The sequence below is a fragment of the Pogona vitticeps genome, chromosome 1 (genome assembly GCF_051106095.1).
Source record: "Pogona vitticeps strain Pit_001003342236 chromosome 1, PviZW2.1, whole genome shotgun sequence".
NCBI classification, from domain to species: domain Eukaryota; kingdom Metazoa; phylum Chordata; class Lepidosauria; order Squamata; family Agamidae; genus Pogona; species Pogona vitticeps.
In genome coordinates this window covers 264625581-264647882 of record NC_135783.1, presented here as the reverse complement: position 1 = coordinate 264647882, position 22302 = coordinate 264625581, and the positions used below count along the sequence as shown (strand labels likewise).

Below are 22302 nucleotides of genomic sequence, written 5' to 3'. Positions count from 1 at the left end.
GGCAGTTTACTTTAGATGGGATTAAGTGTGTATCTGTGAGTCCCGCTAGACTCCCTCTTCCTGGGGGCCCAGTAGTTGAGTCCCCAGGCAAAAATTCCACGGTCTCCAGTCTGGTTTTGTCACTCACAACAGCTTTTATTAAAGACACAGAGTCAGCCCCAACTACCCCTCAAATTCTCAGGGAGTTGAATTTATGTCACTAACCCCCCTGGACACAGTCCATCCAACTGGGGCTGATTCCTTGCCTCAAGTTGTGAAGAGTTGCTGTGGAGTCAAAGGTTGGAGAGCTGAATCCCGCTGAATATGTTGATTGGGATCAGGACAACTTGAGTTGAGTCCATGATAATAGATTTTGCAGGGGCTTTGCAAATGGAGAAGAGCAATGGGGAGGGGTTTCCTCTAAAATAATGTCTACAGCTTGCAACAAATTCTCCCAGAGAAATAGCTTAAGTCTGGGTTGCCTATTCTTAATAGCAATTGTAGTACACTTTTTACAAATTGGGCAAGATTCTGTTTGATGGGATTCTCCTAAGCAGTATAACTTGGAATATCCATCTGTAAGTGGGATCTTATTCTTACAGGATACACAGTTTTTAAATGGGGCTGAAGAGGCCATAATAGGACATGAAAAATGGAGGAACAGTTGAAGATTTTTTTAATGCAACCAAGGAGAAAAACATCTTTGTTTTTCCATAAAGAAAAGGAGGCGGCTGACAACAATTTTAAACAAGGTAAGAACAACATTTACATTAAGTATGGTGAAAAGGAGGCTCTGGACAACCAGTGGGATGCTGATTCAATGATAGGTGAAAAGGAATTGAATGGTAGCTGTTGGGAGGCTGAGCATGCACTGTGTGTTAGCGTGGGGGTATCAATCTTCAAAGGGTGTTTGTGCAGGCACAGAACAACCCATTGGTGTGAATCACAGGTACCATGAAGAACAGTTTTTTAATACAGTACATATAAAAACTGAGTCTACAAACAAACATTAAAATATAAAATGTATATATACAGTATGTCCAAGGAAACCAATCCTGTAATAACTTAGCTCATTAATTAATGGCCACTACTTCCAATTTATGAAACTTAATAGCAGTTGTCCAAAGACTCGCCAATCTTCTAGTCATGTTCATATTATGACCAGATAATAAATAAGCTAGTTGTTGCTTCTCCCTGGTAGGCACGGAAAAACAAGAATTATGTTTGACTGGTGCAGATCCTGGGAAGAGTGGGCAGTGCAACAAGACATGCCACACTGTTTCTGTATCTCCATTCTCACAGGGACATACTTATTCTTGACATATTGTTCCTCTAACATGTCAGGCAAAAACAAAAGAAAATGAAAAAATAAAGACAACAATGTTGTGGCACCTTAAAGACTAACTGCTATATTTTAATATGAGCTTTAGGTCTGAGGCATTTAAACTAGTTCTTCTAAATTCTCCATCTAATGGAGCAGAAGGGGGCACATTAAATCTTGCCTTGGTGTACAAGGATGTGTAGGCCAGACAAAGATTTTTAAGCCAAAAGTGCTCTCCCACAATCTCTATATTCCAAGTATCTTGAAGCTGTACTGTTTTTATAACTCTACATATCCAATTCTTTGTTGGATTATCATTTTGGGCTTTCAGTGCCCTAGTGCTGTTAAGCTACAAGATGTAAAACCAAGATTACAAAAGTTGTTGTGGAGCATAATTTTCCATTTTGACAGATACATATCAGTTAAATTCTGCAGGGCCAATTCAACAGGAAAGAAAAACAGTTTTAATTTTCTAACAGCTATTGGCCATGATGCTAAATAGCATTTCTATGTTCAGAGGTAGCGTCATCCCCAATATCAAGCTTGTACAGAAGACACTTGCCTCCATATGTATGTTTGAAAGAATAACTGGGCTCACTCCTGCAATTCTACGCGATTGCCAGAGACTTGCCAGAGACTTGCCAGAGCCAATTAAAGCATTTTAACTGCCAGAACTAATTAAAATATTTTAAATGGCGAAGCGTTAGATTTTTTAAAAATTAACCTGTAGTAAAAATAAGATATTTTTATTCACTCACTGGTTCCCACGTCAAATGCAGAGTACTAAAACAACATTATTTTTAATTCATTGGGATTCCAGGCACTTTGAATGGGCCTTGCTAGAGAGATTTGAATATGCTCAATCTGTAACCTATAGCTAAAAGGCTGCACAAGTCAGGTAACTGGATTGACAAGATTAAATAAATAAATAAATAACAATAACAACAGCAGCAGCAGCAGCAGCAACAACAACAACAACAATCCAATCCCTGCTTCAAGGAATATTTTTCCAACCAAACCTTTATAACAGATTACCCCATACAATGGAAGAACGTGCTCTTTCTAAAGCATTTACTTAGCTTAAATGGTAGGCACAAAGAAAGGTTTTACAATCTTAGTTCCAGTGCTTTAGTTCCCTATTTGTTATTTGCAAGGTCTCACATGTGAGATTACTATTATGAGACGAACATGAACAGTGACAATCAATTACAAACCTGGAGGTGGTTCAAAAAATGTTTCTTGCTCTTCTTCTATTGGTTCAGTGTCATTGTGCGCTGTCCGCTTGTGCATTGCAAGTGTAGAAATTTGTTTGTATGTTTTCCCACAGTGATTACAGTTATACGGTTTGGAATGTGTATGTACAACATGGTGTTTATATAAACTGGAATATTCTGTAAACCGTTTATCACATCCTGGGACTGTACATACATAAGGCTTCTCTCCTAGACAGAATGACACAAGCAGAAAGAACACTGAACATGCTGAGATGGAAAGACTGGCAACTATTCTGCCACTGAAACAAAATTGTTCTGACATTTCAAAATTATTCTTATGCAGAGACTCCCTCACTTAATCATGAAGCTTGCACCACAGTAACTCTGTTTACTAAATTTTACCAAATAACATTTGGTGGGTATTCTTGTCACTTCTATCCAAAGCTGCATACAATATGTACAAACCACCTGTCTATACTATTACTCTGCATTATTAGTCTTGTAGTTTTTGTAATATTGACATATGAACCAGCATGCTATGTAATATTTATGCATGCAGAACTCCAACTATACAATCTCCCCTCCCAAGGCTGTGAGCAATGGCACCTCTTCAGATCACCACAGCAGTTGCTGTAGCTGGAATTCCATGTGTGCAAATATCAATGAGGATCCTGGCCATGTGAAATGACATCAAGCCAGTTATGCTGCAGCACACAGAACCAGGAGGAGGTAGTCTCTATGTTTCCTGAAGCAGACTTATTTTGAAACATGCTTATGCTTCTGATAATCTTAAAAACAAAACATATCTTGCTCCGTTTATTTATGATTCAGTATTCTATTTACTAAAAGGTACTCATTCCAATCTACCAGAGTCCATGTCAACAGGTGAACTTCAGCACACTACAGACCACACCTCTCCTTTTTAAAGTTTCCTTCCAACTGAAGACCTCTCACAATCTCTTTTTTTAAGAGAACTAAAATCATCCCCTTCCCTAGACTATTCTGCTCCTAGACTACTTCATCCTTGACCCCTCCCTTTCTAAGATCTTCTGTTTGCCCTGCACCTCTGCAGAGTGTTGATACTGGAAGTGGTTCTTCATGGTGGAAGTGTTGTAACACCTTGGAGTATAAGGGTGGTGAGACTGATGGGACCTGTAAGGATGTCGGACACCCTAATCTGGATGGAGGGGTCAGAGTATTGATAAGTAGGACACTGCTTATGCCTCAGCTGTGGCTGGGAAGAGAATGAGTCAGGGAGGATGCCAAGATGCACTCCAACACCAGAAGCATTCAAGAGAAAGTTAAGACAGACACCTGTCAGACATACTTTGATTTGGATTCCCGCACTGAGCAGGGGTTTAAACTCTATGGCCTTATAAGCCCCCTTCCAACTCCATTATTCTATGACAGTGGTTCCCAACCTGGGAAACCCAGGTTTTGTTGGACTGCAATTCACAGAGGTCTTCAACACCAGCTGTACTGCCTGGGGTTTCTGGGAATTGCAGTCTAAGAACACCTGGGTTACTCAAGGTTGGAAACTACTTTGTAGTTTCCTCTGGCACGCAGCTTGTTGTTGTGCTCGAGTTTGCTATCTGTCCTGTCACTGAATAGGCCCTTCTAATAAAAGGAGAAGTCTTATAAGCTGGAGCATGCCTCAGAATCAAGACCAGACAACCTGAGCTAAGCATGTCACCATAGTGACATCAATTCTGCGAAAGGGATGTATCTCACTGTGCAGCTGAACTGGCTGCATGGTATGCCGTTTTGATTTGCTGAGCTGTGAAGAGGTAAGCCTCTGACTGGAACAGGAAGGATATCTTACACTGCTCTGCCCATGAGTTGTTGAACATTGGGGAAACTTCTCCATAAGAACTGAGTGCTCATGCAGCTGGCATAGCCTGCAATCCTCAGGGACAGGGCAGCCAAAAGGTAGATGCCTCCCCCCACTGCACTGAGCCTTTTCCTTTATGGTCAGTGTAGGCTGACTAATGTTTGGCCTTGCCTTTTGCTGCATGTACTATGATAAGAGTCTGGAACAGCATGTTTGAACTCTGAGTCCTTCTGGACATGGTTGAGGCAGTCAATTTTCTAAGAGGTTGGTAGTATGGAAGATAGTACAGTGGTGCCTCGCTTAACGGGCGCCCCATTTAACGCCGAAATCGCATAACGACGAACTTTTTGCGATCACTTTTGAGATCGCGTTGTGATGTTTTAAATGGGGAAAAATCGCTTTGCGATGATCGGTACCCTGTTTCGCTTACTGATTATCGCAAAGTGATGATTTCCCCCCAGCTGATCGGCGGTTCCAAAATGGCCACCGGGTAAAAAAAATGGCCGCCCACTGTGTTTAGGGATGGATTCCTGGCTTACTGGGCAGCGAAAATGGCCGCCCTATGGAGGATCTTCGCTTAAAGGTCAGTTTTAAGCCCATAGGAACGCACTGAAGGGGTTTCAATGCATTCCTATGGGCTTTTTTAAATCGCACAGCGACGAAAGCACTTTGCAGCGATTTTTGCTGCACCGATTAACGTCGCTATGGGAGGTACCACTACATTTGTAAAAACTGCTTGATGACATGGAATAAGAACAGGAGCACTGAGACTGCAGCTTGAATTTGCACACTTTGGATCTGTACCTCGAACTTCCAAGGCTGATGCCATGCATATCAACTGATCTGAAAAGACCCTTATGTCCTCCAGGGAGTGGGTTAGTCCAGGGAGTGGGTTAGTCAGGAATGATTTCAAGGGTGGGATAAGTTGAATTCAAAATCATCCAAATCTGAAGGATCTGCCCAATGTCTAGCGAAAGTGACTGTTTGCCTAATGTGTTGTGGCCCAGTCCTGGCTGAAGGACCATGAGTGGTACCACAGACCTTCTAGGTAACATGAAGAGTAGGAATGTTTGGTCACAATAGGAGATCAACAGTCCCAACTGTAAGAAGGAAAAGAATGTAAGCAGATAAGTGTTGATTATCTCACACAGAGTGTTTGATTTGAGCACCTGCTGGGTCACATAGACTTTTGGAGGAGAAAAACTGCCCTATCCCACAATAACTGAGTGTCACATTTCTTTCAGCCTTGAGGTGTAAATGCAAGACAGTGCTTGCAAACCTGGGTGTTGTGACTTTCACTGAAGCAAAGAAGACACTTTGTGCACCCATCTGACAATGGGACCTAAAATACATTTGAACAAAGGGGAAGGTGCCATGGGCTCATGAGTGGTATAATTATACCAGATGGGCGGGATATAAATCAAATCAAATCAAATCAAATCAAATCAAATCAATCAATCAATAAACAAACAAACAAACAAACAAACAAATAAATAAATGAAGGTGGGAGGTCGCAAAGCTGTTGGGCTAGTTAGGGTAAGATGAATGAACTAACTTCTCTCTCTCTCTCAAGTGTAAGCAAACTGATAAATAAAGATGGAAAATCTACAAACATGACATGAGACAGGAACAAGCAGCTCCTGGATGTATGCTGCCTGTTTGACAGGCAAAAAGGCATTGAGGGAATTAAGAGGGAGATGAAGGAATATGTACAGTGAACATGGATGGGACTCAACCATAAGAAAATTCCAGAACATACCACATGTGCAGGAAAAGCTGTGTGTGCAAGTCCGCAGAGGCCACAAAGAAGAAAAAGCAGCTGTAAGGAATAGGTGGACTGCAACTATGCCATGTTGTGAGAGGGTGTTAATCTGTAGTAAATATCAGTAATAAGAGAACTTCTGCAGGGAAAGCTAGCGGATGCAGAAAAGGCTTAAAGCCCATCTCAACTTTCCAGGCACCAAGATCCCTGATCATATCTGTTTGCACCTTCTTAAAAATAAAGTGGCTGCTGCTAAGTATGCTTTTAAAATGTGTGCTTCACAGGAATTGGACTTTTGTATTTTTCAAACTACAAATTCTACAATTCTCCATTCTGGGAGTTCTACCTAACATACATATTACGGACAATTAAAAGTAGTTTTCTTGGGAGAAAGCTCTTCTGGAAGGCCCTGAGGCTGAACTAGGCCTAGCTCCACCCAAGCTTCTTGTTCCTGCCCCAGTGCTCTCTGAGAACCTTCTTTTTCGACAGAAAGTTTGGATGGAGCTAGGCCTAGCTTTGTCTCAAATCCTTCCAGTTGAGGCCTTTCTTCCAGGTAAGCCACATTTGGGTATTTGTAAGATAATCTGTCAGACAAAACTCCCAGAACAGAGAATCTGTAGTCGAAAAATCCTTAGTGCTTCATATAATGTGCAGTTTGGCTCTGGGTGTGCCTTATTTATTCTACTCCCCAAAAATTGAGCAAATCAGAAGATTGCTGTAAAGTAACATTAAACCAGTAAGGTTCTATTAGTATCAACAAAAATTGTAATTATCAAATCTCAGACAGTAATACAAAAATGACACATTCTAGACCAGGGCCTTGTTGACGTACTAAACAATACAACTATATTTGAATCAGCCTGTCACCATGAAACAATCAAGTGCTGGATCAAGTGCATATATTCTCAACTGCTTCATAATTTTCACCCAGACCAGTCTGTGAACCTCAGAAGTTTGTGATTGTTCAGTATTTAAGATTTACCATTAATCCAGCCATCTTTGAGCTAGCCCTCTGCCTTTAATATAGAAATTGCAATTGTAATATCTGAAGTTTTTTTCCATTGCCTCCAATCATAATCAGAATACATCTTGAATTAATATTTGTTGAGACTTGAGTGAAGTGTTTTGTTTTGCATTTTCATACAAAGTCTTCAATGCATTACTTCTGAAGTGCAATTGAGCAAATGGCTTAAGACGGATTAGTACACTCAAAATACTACAATATGTAATTTCAGTACCTGTATGTATTCTCACATGATTCTTGTAATTAGTTGCACTGGCAAATGCTCTTCCACATCCTGGCTCTGTACAATAATAGGGCCTTTCCCCCGTATGTGTCCTGATGTGAACCTTTCTGATGTTAGATGTTGTAAAGGATCTACCACATCCTTCAAAGGGGCACTTGAAGGGTCTTTCACCTAAGACCAAAAATAAAGATAGGCAAAAGAATAGGCATTTTGATAAAGCATCTTATGTAACAGAATTGTATTATGCTAAACTTTTGGTACTTTGTATTTTACTAAATAGACCTCTTCATACATTAATCAGTTTTTGGAGGGATTCAATTAATCTCTGTTCCTAATACCTGGCTTGTAACTGTGTCCACAAAACTGATTATAGGTGTAATCTTAAAACACCAGGAAGTAAATCTCTTTGAAGTCAGCTGAAATTACTTCTTAATAAACAGTTTCACTCTGTGCATATTCAGATGTGAACATACTGGCTACAATCCACAAACTAATGTGCAAATGAACTGACTATATGAATGTTGTTCTCCATTTATTTTTTAGCAATTCTCTTCATTTCTGTCAAACAACAAAAGATGCTCATAAAAACACACAACACCCATTTTTTAAATAACCGGGAAGCAGATTCAGAAAATAAACAGTTGATAAAAAAAACTTTGATGTGTGCATGTGCTTCCTCCCCTAATTTATAGTAAAAATGCCCAATATATACACAGAAAGGGTCAGAGGTCTACTTATGAACTATCCAGCTAACTTGATTATTTAATTGTTTATGGAAGATAAATAATTCACAAAAGGTAATCAAAAGTTCATTTTGATACCTAACAAAACATTTTTAAAACTGGAGAGCAGATCTTGCGGCAAATATTACATAGAAAATGCACAAATCCTTTTAAACAAATATATTTCTGCTGTTTCTGAAATCAAGGAGCAAATTCTTTAATTATTAAGCACAATCCAAGACATACACAATATTTAACTCTCCTCCCCCCCCCCCCCCAGATCTCTTCACTCAAAGCTTTAAGTGTCTTCAAAGGTTTGGACTGGTTTGTCACAGAGCATGAACAGGTGCTGCTTGAGAAAGAAAAGGCACTTCTGCATAGTTCTCTAGATTGTGGACATGGCAATAGTTAAGCAAAGATTAATTATTCATATGTAGTACAGTGCTACATATTGGGGTTGGAAACTGTCCTTTAACTTGTTGGATTACAATTCCCATCAGCTTTAGCAAATGTAGGCAGTGTGAGGGAAGATGGAAGTTGTAATCCAACAATATCTGGACGGCCAGATATTCCCTCTTGCTAGTATACAAGAGCAAATTTCTAGAATCACACACTCTCATGCATCTAAAAACATGTTTGCTTTTTTTTACTTACACATAACTATCTTATACATGGTTAAAACCCTACTATTAGTATTATATTGCTGGCCTACCCTCATGCTGCTGTGCTGTATTTTCTCATGTGCTTTTGGCTAAGAACTGTCGAGTCTCTGTATACTGTCATGCCACAGAGAAGCCTATGAAGGATGGGTGAAAGCACAATTTTTATAATTCAATGAATTATTAATATGTTTTAAAACACCCCTCTGTTACTATATAACACATTCCAAATAGTCCCAAAATGATATCTCTGAGAGGGAACTATTAGCTTCTTGGTAGTAGAAGTCTGTAATAAGTCTGCCAATTTTCTGCCAAAAAGATATATCAGTTTTTCAGTGTACATACTATAGTGTTATGTTGTCATAGTTTCCCTAATCCTTACCGAACAATAGGTATCATAATGCAGGCAGAAAATAAACGAACTACACTTTAATCCATTTAGTAACAACTCTTCCTTAAAGCCAGTCTTTAGTGAAAACTTAACAAATGGAACTTCACAGGAATGTCACATAACCTGTTTGTAAATCCTGTCCTTGATACATATCAGTTTTTTAAAGAGAGCAAGTGGCTGGGATATGATTATATTACAAGCTAGAAGAGATATTTCCTAGAAAAAAATAGATCTAAAAAAAAGCACATTCATCCTTCTCATTACCAAAAGCCTTCTTTTTCTCCAAAGATAATCCACTGTAGTTTCCAACTAAAGAACTCCATTAAATTCATATAAAGCAGGAAAGTACAATCCTCCAGATGTCGCTGAACTGAGTCAGCACAGGTAGTAATAAGGAATGCTAGAAATTGCAGACAGCCATTGTATGGAGGGATGCACCTTGCCTACTCAATACGAGGTAGATGTTTGTGGAATAGTGGGACGTAAAGCAAAAAAGCATTTAATTGGTGGGAGTCTGATGCTGAATTCTTACTATTCATGCTTTTTGCTTAGAACCCTCCTCCCCCTCATTTGCTTTCAGTGGGGCTTTAAAACTGGAAGCAAACCCTGCTGGAAGAAAAAGATTTGAGGAGAGGATCTTCGAGAGGAAAAAGCAGCAGGCACAAACTTCTAATTCTGCGTTTTAAACTGTCCCTACCCCAACTTTAGACACAGGTTATGCTGCCATAATGAGTTAGCTCAAAATCTTTAGGAACAGTAGGAAGATGAAGACCTGAAAATGGAAATATGAAGCTGGCAGCATTATGAAAGACAACTTGAGGCACAAATATGACTGATACTTGTATTTGGTTCATCAAAATGGTAAATTTAGAGATCCAAGAATAAGAGCCCCTTCACATATTAACTTTTACATTTACATAAAAGTATGAAAGGAACACATCTAAAAAACTAATGAATTAATGTAACAAGAGGTATGTCATATTTGAATTTAAAGATGCACAGATGCATCCATTACCTGTCAGCACAATCGTATGCCCTTACTAATAGGAGGGGTGGTCCAAACAGGTTTTAACTTTTAAACTAGTTCTTGGATTGACACCTTATTTGGCAGAGTAATAGTTCATAATATGCACTTGTTTTATGCCAAATTTGAAGAAGTTTAGACAAATACCGTATTTGCCGGCGTACAATATGACTTTTTGGCCCTGAAAAACATGCCTCCAAGTGTGTGTGGGGGGGGTTGTCTTATACACCGGGTGCACTTCCAGCAAGCCCTCCCTCTCTCCCAGCGAAGTCACTTACCTGGAAGTAAGACTGAGTAGACCTAGCCCGCCCCTCCTTGGTAGCCTGGGAACAGCCTGACTCTAGCACCGAACAGCTGTCGGGAACCAGCAGAGAGGCGGCAGCCATTTTGAGATGACCACATGGCTGCTGCCTCTCAAAATGGCTGCCGCCTCTCTGCTGTTCCTTCTTCCAGCAAACCCTGGCTCTCTCCCAGTGAAAGGAACGAAAAGCGGCAAAACGAACTCTCCCCATGATGCAGCCAAAGCAGAATCACGCATGCGGAAGAGGGGTAGTCTTATACATCAAGTATATAACAAACTCTACATTTTGAGTGGAAATATTGGGGGGTCGTCTTATATGCCCAGTCGCCTTATATGCCGGCAAATACGGTACTGTTACCAAGAGGGTTTTTTAGCGAGTACGAACCACTCCTTGAACATCTCATGTAAGCTCCAAAAATCCTATTAGTCACAATAAGTTGGAAGGGACACAATGGCACATAAAGCAAGCCAGGTCTAGGATTATTATTATTATTTAATTAATTTATACCCCACCTATCTGGCCCACCCGACCAGGATGGTACCTGTCTTTGGGGGTAAACTCTTACCATGATTTGGGGATGTTTCTCCCCTTATGTGCAGGATGACACTGTCAGCCTGCTGTGTTCTGTCATCCTTTTGAGAGAGGGAGTGAATTTATATTGTATTCGCGAAGGCTTTCACGGCCGGGATCTAATGGTTGTTATGGGTTTTTCGGGCTTCTTGGCTGTGTTCTGAAAGTGGTTCTTCCTAACGTTTCGCCAGTCTCTGTGGCCGGCATCTTCAGAGGACAGCACAGTTTGCTGTCCTCTGAAGATGCCGGCCACAGAGACTGGCGAAACGTTAGGAAGAACCACTTTCAGAACACGGCCAAGAAGCCCGAAAAACCCACAACAACCATTGAATTTATATTCATTGGTGTACTTTAGATTATCTGGCTGTGGAGCCAAAGATTGGGAGTTTGATTCCCCACTGTGTCTCCTTGACAGGGGCTGGACTTAATAATCCATAAGGTTCCATCCAGCTCTGCAGTTCTAGGATTTTAACACTTCTAACCATTGTGACAACCCCAGACCTACTGGGATATGCCACAGTTTCACTAAGCTGCCACCAACCATTCCCTGTAAGGAGTCACACAGACCAGGAATGGATTTTTAACAAACAAAGGAATAAGGTTTATTTAAATAACACATAGGGAAAATAAAATGATCAGGTGAATAAGATACAGTAACGTGGCTTAGTCTCAATCATACATACACCAGTTTGGTTCACACAGAACACCTTTAAATAAAGCACAGACCCTGAACCTATCAGTTCTGGCTACCCATACAGACACCTGAACCTATCAGGTTGGTACTGACTGACACACAGTAGTACCCTGTCTGACACACAGCCTCCCACACCAGCTTCTCCTCCTCAGCTCTTTCTAACTTCTCCACACAAACCCCACATATATATACAGTACAGCCCCTCCTCCTGATGTCCCGCCTTCCACTCCCCATAGGATGGAACTTTCCCTCCAACCCATGACAGACAGGTAACATCAGTGCTGTATGTAACACCATTACCTAGAATCATAGTTTCAGTTCCATTCAGTGGATGCGACTATTACGGGAAGGGGAAGCAAATTAGACAAAAAGAACAGGAAAGCTGTCTAACTGTCAATTTGTGGTTCTTTTCCCCAAACATTTTCAAGATGGTGGTAAAAATTTTGATCTGCTTTTCAGAGGAAGTGCTAAAAACTATTGAAACCATACAGCTTCTTCAGATCTAAAATTTATGAGGGAGTCTGGAAAGACAAGATAAATAAGGACACAGGAATAGACTTAAGAATCCATTATTATTTCTAATAAGGGAAAAAGAAACAAAAGCTTTACTGAGCATGGTTATTCAAACGAATTTCCTCCTGTCAGAAAGTGCCATCTTAACTAACATAAATTTCAACAACCACAGGCCAGATTGGCTCTAAAGAAAGAAAATACTGTACAGTGGACCCTTGACTTACAGACGGCTTGACTTACAGACTTTTTGAGTTACAGACTTCTCTGGCCGTAAAATTTAGGTTTGACTTGCAGACTGAGATTTGACTTACAGACCAGAAAAAAAACAAAATGGAACAAAAATGGCCTGTTACGGGATTAATCAGTTTCCAATGCACTGTAGGTCAATGGAGACTTGACTTACAGACTTTTTGACTTGAGAACCGCCTTCCAATACGGATTAAGTTCTCAAGTCAAGACCCCACTGTATGGGAAACAATCCTCTTTTTACAATAATCAAGATTCATGTTTTTATTTTGGGAATTTACTGCCTGCTAATGGTCCCTTAATGTGTGAATGGAAAGCAAATAATTTTTTTAAAATTAAAACTTTAAAACTATCTCCAAATTTGATATAGAACAAGACCAGATTGCAATGCAATCCTCTATGTGTCTATACAGACATAAGCCCTGTTGATAATAATTGGATTTGCTTCCAGATATATACAGGACTGTAAATGTACACTGAAATGGGGTTGCTAGAACAGGGAGAAACTCAGGGAGAAACACTTACCATAAAGTTACATGAATATTTCAAACTGTGATAAAAGAAATTCCATTAAAATCCCTTTTCTCTACTAAATGCAGCTAATGGCTTCACCAATATGTCAGTTACCTGTGTGTGTTCTGATGTGTTTCTGTAGGTCTCCTGAAGTCTTGAAAGATTTTGTGCAGTTCTCCTCTGAGCAACTATATGGCTTCTCTCCAGTGTGAGTTCGGACATGACTTTTTAGTCCATAACCTTGAAAAAGATTTTATGAATGCTTTTAATCTACAAACTACCTGAAATCCTAAGGTTGTTCAGAGTAAAACTGACTGCAGTTTAAATTACTTCTTAATCTTCCACTTAAAATTTAATGGATTCCGTAATCTAATTTCATATTTTCTTCTTCTTTGAAGGCTAGCATCGTTGGAGTACAGTATTTCTTCCTCTTTATTAATAATAACTTTTTAAAAAATATCAACTGTGTAATATTCATAAATCATTGCTCAAGCACAAAATGATGTAATATCTTCTAAAAAGTCTCAGAGATTTTTATATTTGTTCTTATTGAATAAAATGTTCTCTTACTTATATTACTGTAAAAATTGTCAGAAGAAAGTTAGTAGCAAATTCTTATTAAAAAGGCACAGTGTAAGGAAAGCCACACCCCTACCTGTTGCAAATGCTTTCCCGCATCCTGGATGTTCACACTGATATGGTCGATCTCCTGTGTGAGACCTTTCATGCACCTGTTGAAGGATTCAAAATACCAACACTGTAAAATGCATTCTCTAACATAATGTAGTACAGTAGGTCCTCAACTTACAAGCATCCCTACTTACAAAAATTTCAAGTTACGAGAAAGCCGCAAAATTTTGCTTCAACTTGCGGCCAGAGCTTCTAGTTACGAACAAAAAACGGCAGGGAAAAAAGGCGGGGAATTCAAACCGTTAGTGGTGAAGAGGCTGCTTTTCACCCCAACAGTTAGGAAACGGGAGGCTCAGCCTCCTGGGCTTCCAACACCGCCCCGACCGCTGCGCCAGGTGCCGGTGCTTTGGAAGCCTGGGAAGCTGGCACTCAGTGTGGCGTTTGTGGCACCCTGCGGCTTCCAAAGCTGTCCCTGCTACTCTCTGCCTCCGGCCCCGCTGTAGGACAGGAGGCAGAGGACAGGGAGGTGTTGGAGGCCCAGGAAGCCGAAAGCTGCCCCGACCTCCACAGCGAGTGCTGGCTTCCCAGGTTTCCAAAGCTGCACCCGCTGCCCTCTGCCTCCTGTCTCCGCGAGGACAGGAGGCAGAGGGCAGCAGGGACAGGAGGCAGAGGGCAGTGGGGGGGGGGCTTTGCAAACTTGGGAAGCCAGCACCCAGCACAGAGGTTGGGGCGGCTTTCTGGCCTTCCAAAACCAACCCGACCACCACGCGGAGTGCCGGTGCTTTGGAAGTCCGGGAAGCCTCCGCATCAAATTTTTGGAATTTTTTTTTTTTGCAGCCCCAGGGGCTTACAGTGTTTTATTTTTATTTTTTGTGATTTTTTTTTCTTTGGCTGGAACAGATTACAGTGGTGCCTCGCATAACGTTTGCTTCGTTTAACGTTTTTTTTTGCTTAACGTTTATTTTTTCAGAGTCAGATTGTGCTTCGTATAACGTTTTTCCCTATGGGCGAGTTTCACATAGCGATTTTAGGACCATGCTTCGCTTAACGTTTTTGGTTTTAGGTCCCCTGCTTCACTTAACGATGTTCATTTTTTCAATTACAAAAGTGTCTTAACATGTTGAAAAACGGTTTTAAATGCTTGGAATCGTTAGTGCACCTTCTAAAATGTGTGCATACTTAATTTGGCGTTGATCTGACTTTTCGTTAATTTTTTGTGAATTTTTTTCTCCCCCATAGGAAACAATGGAGCTGTCAGATTTTGACAGCTGTCAAAAGTTGGGGGGGAAAAATTCAGCATAAATTAACGAAAAGTCAGATCAAAGCCAAATTAACTTTTGCATCCGTTTTAGAGGGTGCAGAAGCTAATCCAAGCATTTAAAACCATTTTGACCCTTTTATGATACACTTAAATTTGCAAAAATTGACTTCGCAAAGCCATTGAAATGTATTGAGTCGGCTTCAATACATTCCAATGGAGGAAACATTGTATCGTTTAACGATGTTTCCTATGGGTTTTTTCGCTTAAGGACGCCAATCCGTGCCTATTGGAACGGATTAACCGGTTTCCAATGCATTCCTATGGGAAATGGTGTTTCGCATAAAGTTTTTTTCGCATAAGGTTTTTTTTTGGAACCAATTAAAAACGTTATGCAAGGCACCACTGTACTCGATTTTCAATGCATTCCTATGGGAAATGGTGCTTCGACTTACAAAATTTTCAAGTTACGCCCACCGTTCCAATACGGATTAATTTCGTAAGTTGCAGCACCACTGTATTTGATTATCACTGAAAGCAGCATTAAATCTTCCCAAAGACCCCTAGCTTACAACAAGACAAGGCTAAAGACCCTATGACAAGTGGAAAGTTGGAGCAAGACAACGTGGTCACACTTGGCACCATGAATTAACCCCGCAACTCATTTCTCCTGGCCAATCTGGCTGCTGTCTCAAACACTTAGTATTCTGTAGTGTGTGTGGAAGGTGTTCAACAGTTGTTTACCTCCTCAAGTATAGTGCAAGATTGAGGCATCAGACATGCAAAGAATCTTAGTGAGGAAAGCAGTTATTAATGGTATCTATATACTGACTATCTTTCATTACTGTGAAAGAAATATAATCTGTAGCATTTAAAATACTTGCAAAACTATATAAAGTATATATTGGCCCAAATCTTACTGCAATAATTTATCCTAGCAGAAGCCAACAAATCATCATCTGGTGCTAGTAAATTTTAATTTGAATTAACTGAAAGTTTCCTATACCCCTCCCACTATTTCAGGTCCCTAGGTTCCCTGAGGAACCCTTCATTTGTCAAAAATTGTCACCAGACTGCTGTCACCAGTATTGGATTTGCTGATGGTAATCTGGTGGCGACTTTAGGCTATTAAAAGCTCCATCCTCACAAATCCCAAGCCTTCCCCAGAACAAAAAGGAGTCATAGGGATCTTCCAGAACTGAAATGGGTATGGGAAGGAAACTTTAAATCAATTTAAATCACATTTTATAAATCCTGGATAATATCATCATCTAGCGAATTACTTAATGTGTCAGAAGGCATGAACCCCTGTACAGTGGTGCCTCGCTTAACGATGATAATCCGTTCCAGGAAAATCGGCATTAAGCAAAAATATCGTAAAGCAAAAATAAAAACCCCATTGAAACGCACTGAAACCCGTTCAATGCGTTCCAATGGGGTAAAAACTCACTGTCCAGTGAAGATCCTCCATGCGGCGGCCATTTTTGCTGCCTGTATAGCGAGGAATCCGTCCCTAAACACAGCGGGGAGCCATTTTAATCACCCGGTGGCCATTCTGAAACTGCCGATCAGCCGTTAAAAAAAAAAGTTTTGCAAAGAATCAGTTCCCAAAGCAGGGAACCGATCATTGCAAAGCGAAATTCCCCCATTTCGACCATTGTTTTGCGATCGCAATCGCAATCACAAAAAGATCGTCATAAAGCGGATTCGTCATAATGCAGGGCAATTGTTAAGCGAGGCACCACTGTATTAAGTGTTCAGCTTAAAATATCAATCTATCTAATTTTGTAAGACTTCCATTTATAAGAATAACTAGAAGTCTGGGACATTATTTCAATAATTACCTTGAGATGATGAGCAGTAGTGTACAGTTTCCCACAACCATCATAGTCACACCGAAAAGACTTGTCTCCACTGGACTGTGACTTAGAAGTCACTCTTGTGCTGTGGCTTTGCAAGACAATCTAAGAGGAAAGATATGACAGCATGAACATTTTATTTCTACATATATACATAGGAAGTCTATAAGAGAAAATATGCTAGTGGACATACAGTCCACTGAAATGCTATATGGCACCTGGATCTTCATATTTTCCTAAAGATTTATTATCCATTGACCAGAATTCTGTTACCTATGCCACTGACACAAGGCGATTTGCTGCTAGTTCAGAAGTTGCCATTTACTTTTAGTGAAACATATCAGTTTTGTGACATGGTATATGACAATAAATGGTATAGAAACACATAATTATATACATGCACACATTTATAAGTGGGCAACGCATTGGCCTGAATTAAACTGTATATTTTCACTGCATATCAGTGCTGTAATTTCAGCAGTGAATTGCTGCAAGCTGAGAAGTCAGAAAAGACACCTATTGCACCCTAAGTAATGTGATTGGTATGTAGTGAAATGCCAATGTCATTTGTTTATAATAATATTATGCATCCTATGCACTGTCATTCTTCTCTCAAGAAACAGTTGCTGGAAGGAATTCTGCAATAAAATATGAGACAGTGTGTGATACAAAATTCCAAGCAGTAGCAGAAAAGGACAAAAGCTGATCCCACAGCCATAAATACTCAACTCCCAAACAAACTGCACCAGAGCACAGAGTGCTACTCCTGTCCTCTGAAGATGCCGGCCACAGAGACTGGTGAAACATTAGGAAGAACACCCTTCAGAACACGGCCAAAGAGCCCGAAAAACCCACAACAACCAGTAGCAGAAAAATTCAGGAAAATAGGGATATTGCCATGCACTAGTGCTTAATTTTCTAAAATGAGAGGGGCCAAAGGAGGAAAATATTATAACATAGAATATAGTCCACAAAAAGTTAATCAGTCCGGTCAACCTTTCCATCCATTCCTTGATAGACAATTGGGTAGAATACTGCTTTCATATTTCTCTGTAAAGAAAATCACTAAATACTTAACTCTACTGTTTAAACAAAAAATTGAATTTTTAAGCGGTGGCTTGGTACCCCTCCAAAGGGAATTGCTACTTTTGTAGTTACAGACATACATTCAAAGAAAAAATGCTTAAGTCATCAGATGCAAGAATGATGACATGTGTACACTGATGTATATATTATATCAGAGGTCCCCAACCCCTAGTCCGTGGCCCGGTGCTGGTCCATGGCCTGAGGCGGACCAGGCTGCGGAGAGAGACCTGCCCCGCCCCCACACGCACTCACCCCGCACAACCTGATTGCGCCTACATGCGAACACGTGGCCGCTTGAGCACTGTGCCGCCCTTCGCGCATGTGCACAAGCGTGTGCCCACACCAGTGCTGTGCTGCCCTTCGTGCATGCACACCAGTGCTGTGCCGCTCTTCGCGCATGCATGCAAGCATACGCATGTGCCTTCACGCATGTGCATGAACTCGGGGGTGCCTCACTTTCCCCAGCCAGTCCGCAGGGCTAAAATGGTTGGGAACCGCTGTATTATATGTATTCCTTAAGAAGCAGAAAACATATTCCTGTGATGAATGAAGCTGCAGTGTGGAGATTCCCAGACCTGAAAGTCTCACTGTCCTCTAACCCCTTTATCAGAGCTTATCAAGATCCAAGTTGATATTTTTAAAAGAGAAAATAATTAAGATAAAAAGAAGTGACATACACTTTATGCTTTAAGAAAACATGGAATTCTGGGAAATATCTGCAGATACTATCATGTAGGTCCCGCTAGAATTCTCAGTTTTCTAGCCAAACTGGAATGCATTTTGTAGTTATAGAAAGAGAAAAACATAGTGGAAAAAGACAGAGTATGCTACTGTTGCACCAGTTAAACTATGTGTTATATACCTGCATTTTTTTGTCTTGTTCACCATCACCTATCATTCCAGAACTACTAACATTATCACTTCCATCAATAGACACCTGAAAATGAAGAAAAAAGCAGAAAACAACTCAAAATGAAGTTACCAGCAAAAATCCAGTGACACTACTAGAGTAGGCTCAATGAATCAATGGACATTACGGAAAAGGTGACTCACCACATTCCCACGGATTCTAGTTTGCAACTTACAACTGTATTTCACCCACTGCATGCTTTCCAACTTCATTTAATATAAAACCTCCATGATAACAACAGTAACATAATTAAATATTTCTATGAAATAAATTAAGTACCAGATCCCCCAAATCTATGCTAGAGAGAAGTCAGAACACCTAAATTCCCACTAGCTTCATTTAAATGCCAGCAAAATTAATGACCAATTGAAACTGCATTTTGCTCCATCTTTATTGATTTTTTAATACCTAAAATGTGTGTACAAAACAATAAACACAGGAGAAAAACCAGTCTGTAACAAGCTAAGAACCGTTAAGGAAAGTGCTGTGTACAGAATTCCATCCAAAACTAACAACCCTCTCAATTACTGTGGTATTTCAGGTGCCTTCTCTCTCAGAATAAAATAAATGATAAACAGCATGATCCTGTTTTTTTTACTCAGCAGTATGCACAACTATGACTTATACCCTAGTAAGCAGAGTGGTGCCTCGCTAGACGATTGCCTCACGGGATGAAAAACCCGCAAGACGATTGGTTTTTGCGATCACTATGGTGCCTCGCAAGACTTTTTTTTTAGACCGATGCTTCGCAAGACCTTTTTTTTTAAGACCGATGCATAGGGAACCTTGAAAGATGATTTTTTTTCACAAGACAATGATTTTCGCAGAACGAATTAAAATTGTCTTGCAAGGCACACTGTATGTACAGTATGGCAGCTTAAATCATGCACATCCAAATTATACATAATATTGCTGAAATAAACCCAGCAGTTATCCTAGATATCTGTGGAGGAATTTCTTTATACAGTACTAGTTTGAATCCTGGTCTGCTCCTTTTATCTGTGGAAGAATAATTGATCAGAGAACATTTCTGCTGGATGAAAAGAAGCAGGAAGTGAATTTACCAATTCCCTACTACCAAATGTTCATATTATAGTCTATATTGTCCTAGATCCCCAAAGCCTCCAAAGCTGATGGGTGGCAAAGGACACTGAAGGAAAATTGGTGGATATTGTCCTTTCTCCCTTCCAAGATTAGAAACATGCTATGAGCCACATTGTATCCTCAGGATCTCTGGGAATCAGTTACTGTATTTTCTTTTAGTTTCTATATCCCTTGTTAATTTTCTGTTTGTATGTATTTTTTCACAAAATGTAAGATTATTTTCTGTTCTCCAATCTCCAGATACAGTTCTAATCCAAACTACATTTCTCAACAAACTTCAGAGAAATCTAACCACCTCTTTTGTCTTCAGTTTTCTACCTGTTTATTTACAGCCATTGAGCTTTCAATATCTAACTTTGCTTTTAAGCAATTTAATCCTTTTCTCGTTCTATCTGATGCACTGCAATTTTTCAGTGCAAAAAAACTCATTTATATGTTTTCTTACATTACACAGTACAGATCTCACAGAAAATATACCTTGGCTGCATATTGTTCCAAAGCACTGATAGTATCTGGGTCAATGGTAGCATCTCCTGTGTGAAGGCCAGCTACTGTGCCATCAGCCTGTATAGCCAAGATGGTATCTGATTGTGGCACCTGTACTGTATGGTGAATGTAAGCAGTCGTCCCATCTTCCAGCTGTACTGTTTGTAGGGCACTCTGGTCGTAACTATCTGATGAATAATTTAAAAACAATATTAAGACACATATACCATTGCTACATATATTTCTTTTCAAAAGAGGAACAGAAGCAGAAACACATAGTAAAACCTTTCAACTATACGAAATATAATATTTGAATGTTTTATGCTGTTCTTTAACAAATACATTTTAAATGACATCACTATTTGCATAAAATTTACAAAAGTGCACGTCACGTTTTTATTGGGTGCTATGATAAATCAAATTAAATCAAATCCTCTCTCTCCCCCCAAAAACCCCATCAATGTATTTGTTTATTTTTGTAAGATACAGTGGTGCCCTGCTTGACGATTACCTCTTTAGACGACGAAATTGCTTAACAATGAGTATTTTGTGATCGCTATAGCAATCAGAAAACGATGTTTGTATGGGGAAAATCCGCTTGACTACAATCGGTTCCCTGCTTTGGGAACCGATTTTTCACTAAACAACGATCTAAAAAGAGCTGATCGGCGGCTCTCAAAATGGCTCCCCGCTGTTTTGCTGCCTTCATTTCGCGAGACAGGGAGCAGAAAACGGCCACCGTATGGAGGATTTTTGCTGCATGAGCAGGTATTACCCTCATTGGAACGCACTGACTGGTTTTCAATGCATTCCAATGGGTTTTTTTTTTCGCTTGATGATGATTTGCTGTACAGCAATTTTGCTGGAATGGATTATCGTCATCAAGCGGGGCACCACTATAGTTCAGGCTAAGGGAGCAGCACATACCTTTCTATACCAAGGCAAGGTTGCAACAGGCCTAAAAGAGGGCATGGAAAGAACTTCCCTAAACATGTCCTCCCTGAATCTCATTGTATTAGATAATTATCAATCAATTTTCAATACAGTGGTGCCTCAATTTACAACCATAATCTGTTCCAGAAAATGGACGTAACTCGAAATGGTCGTAAGTCGAAACACCATTTCCCATAGGAATGCACTGAAATGCAATTAATCCATTCTGGCTGAAGCAAAAAACCACACACATACACAAATCACTGCAAGACTCATTGGAAATGTGATCAATCCCTTCCGACCGAGGGGGGGGGGAGAAGAAAAGCAATCAAATGTGCAAGACCCATTGGAAAATGCACAGAAAGCAAATGGAGCAGATCAGAAATGCACAGAGAACAAAGGGGGCAGGTCGGAAATGCAAAGAAAACAAAGGAAAAAGCAAGGGAAGCATGCAGGACTCATCAGAAATGGGGAACCCCCAAAAAGCATCCAAACCCCCCAAGACCCATCGGAAATGGGGGGAAAGCAAACAAAGAAACAACCCCCCAAGACCCATTGGAAATGGGGGAAAACCCCAAACAGCAACCAAACCCCCCAAGATCCATCAGAAATGGGGAGAAGCCAAAAAAACAAACAACCCCCCAAGACCCATCAGAAATGGGGAAAAATCCCAAAAAGCAACCAAACTCACCAAGACCCATCAGAAATGGGGGGAAAACCCAAAATGCAACCAAACCCTGCAATACCCCTCGGAAATGGGGGGGGGGGAACCAAAGAAACAACAAACCCAAGACCAATCGGAAATGGGAAAAAACACTCCAAAAAAACCGCCAAGACCCATCAGAAATGGGGGGGAAACCAAAAAACAAACAAACCCCCCCAAGACCCATCACAGCATAGAAACATAACTCCCCCAGCTCAAAATCACACTGGAAAAACACACAGAACAACTTTAAAAGGCAGAAAACAGCACCTTACCTTACAAGGCAGCCCGAAGCCTCCTTGCAAACACAGACACACGCTCACTCAGAAGCAGAAGTGAGGCAGT

At 40.3% G+C, this 22302-nt stretch overlaps 1 protein-coding gene and 1 long non-coding RNA gene across 5 annotated transcripts in view; one reads left to right on the top strand and one right to left on the bottom strand.

The window, feature by feature from the left end:
• Positions 1 to 22302, bottom strand: part of ZNF143 (zinc finger protein 143) — a 51964-nt gene that overhangs the window by 6628 nt on the left and 23034 nt on the right. For all 4 annotated transcript variants that reach the window (XM_020789915.3, XM_020789917.3, XM_020789918.3 and 1 more), the window contains 7 exons: positions 20313 to 20509; positions 18684 to 18758; positions 16721 to 16840; positions 13644 to 13719; positions 13103 to 13228; positions 7346 to 7525; positions 2515 to 2742 (listed from right to left, as the gene is read on the bottom strand). In XM_020789915.3, coding sequence (XP_020645574.1) covers positions 2515 to 2742; positions 7346 to 7525; positions 13103 to 13228; positions 13644 to 13719; positions 16721 to 16840; positions 18684 to 18758; positions 20313 to 20509 — 1002 coding nt within the window. The remainder of the gene's footprint in view (positions 1 to 2514; positions 2743 to 7345; positions 7526 to 13102; positions 13229 to 13643; positions 13720 to 16720; positions 16841 to 18683; positions 18759 to 20312; positions 20510 to 22302) is intronic.
• LOC110077152 (uncharacterized) lies at positions 590 to 6074 on the top strand. The gene is made up of 2 exons (XR_002300245.3): positions 590 to 731; positions 5919 to 6074. It is a non-coding gene; the product is annotated as an uncharacterized LOC110077152 (long non-coding RNA).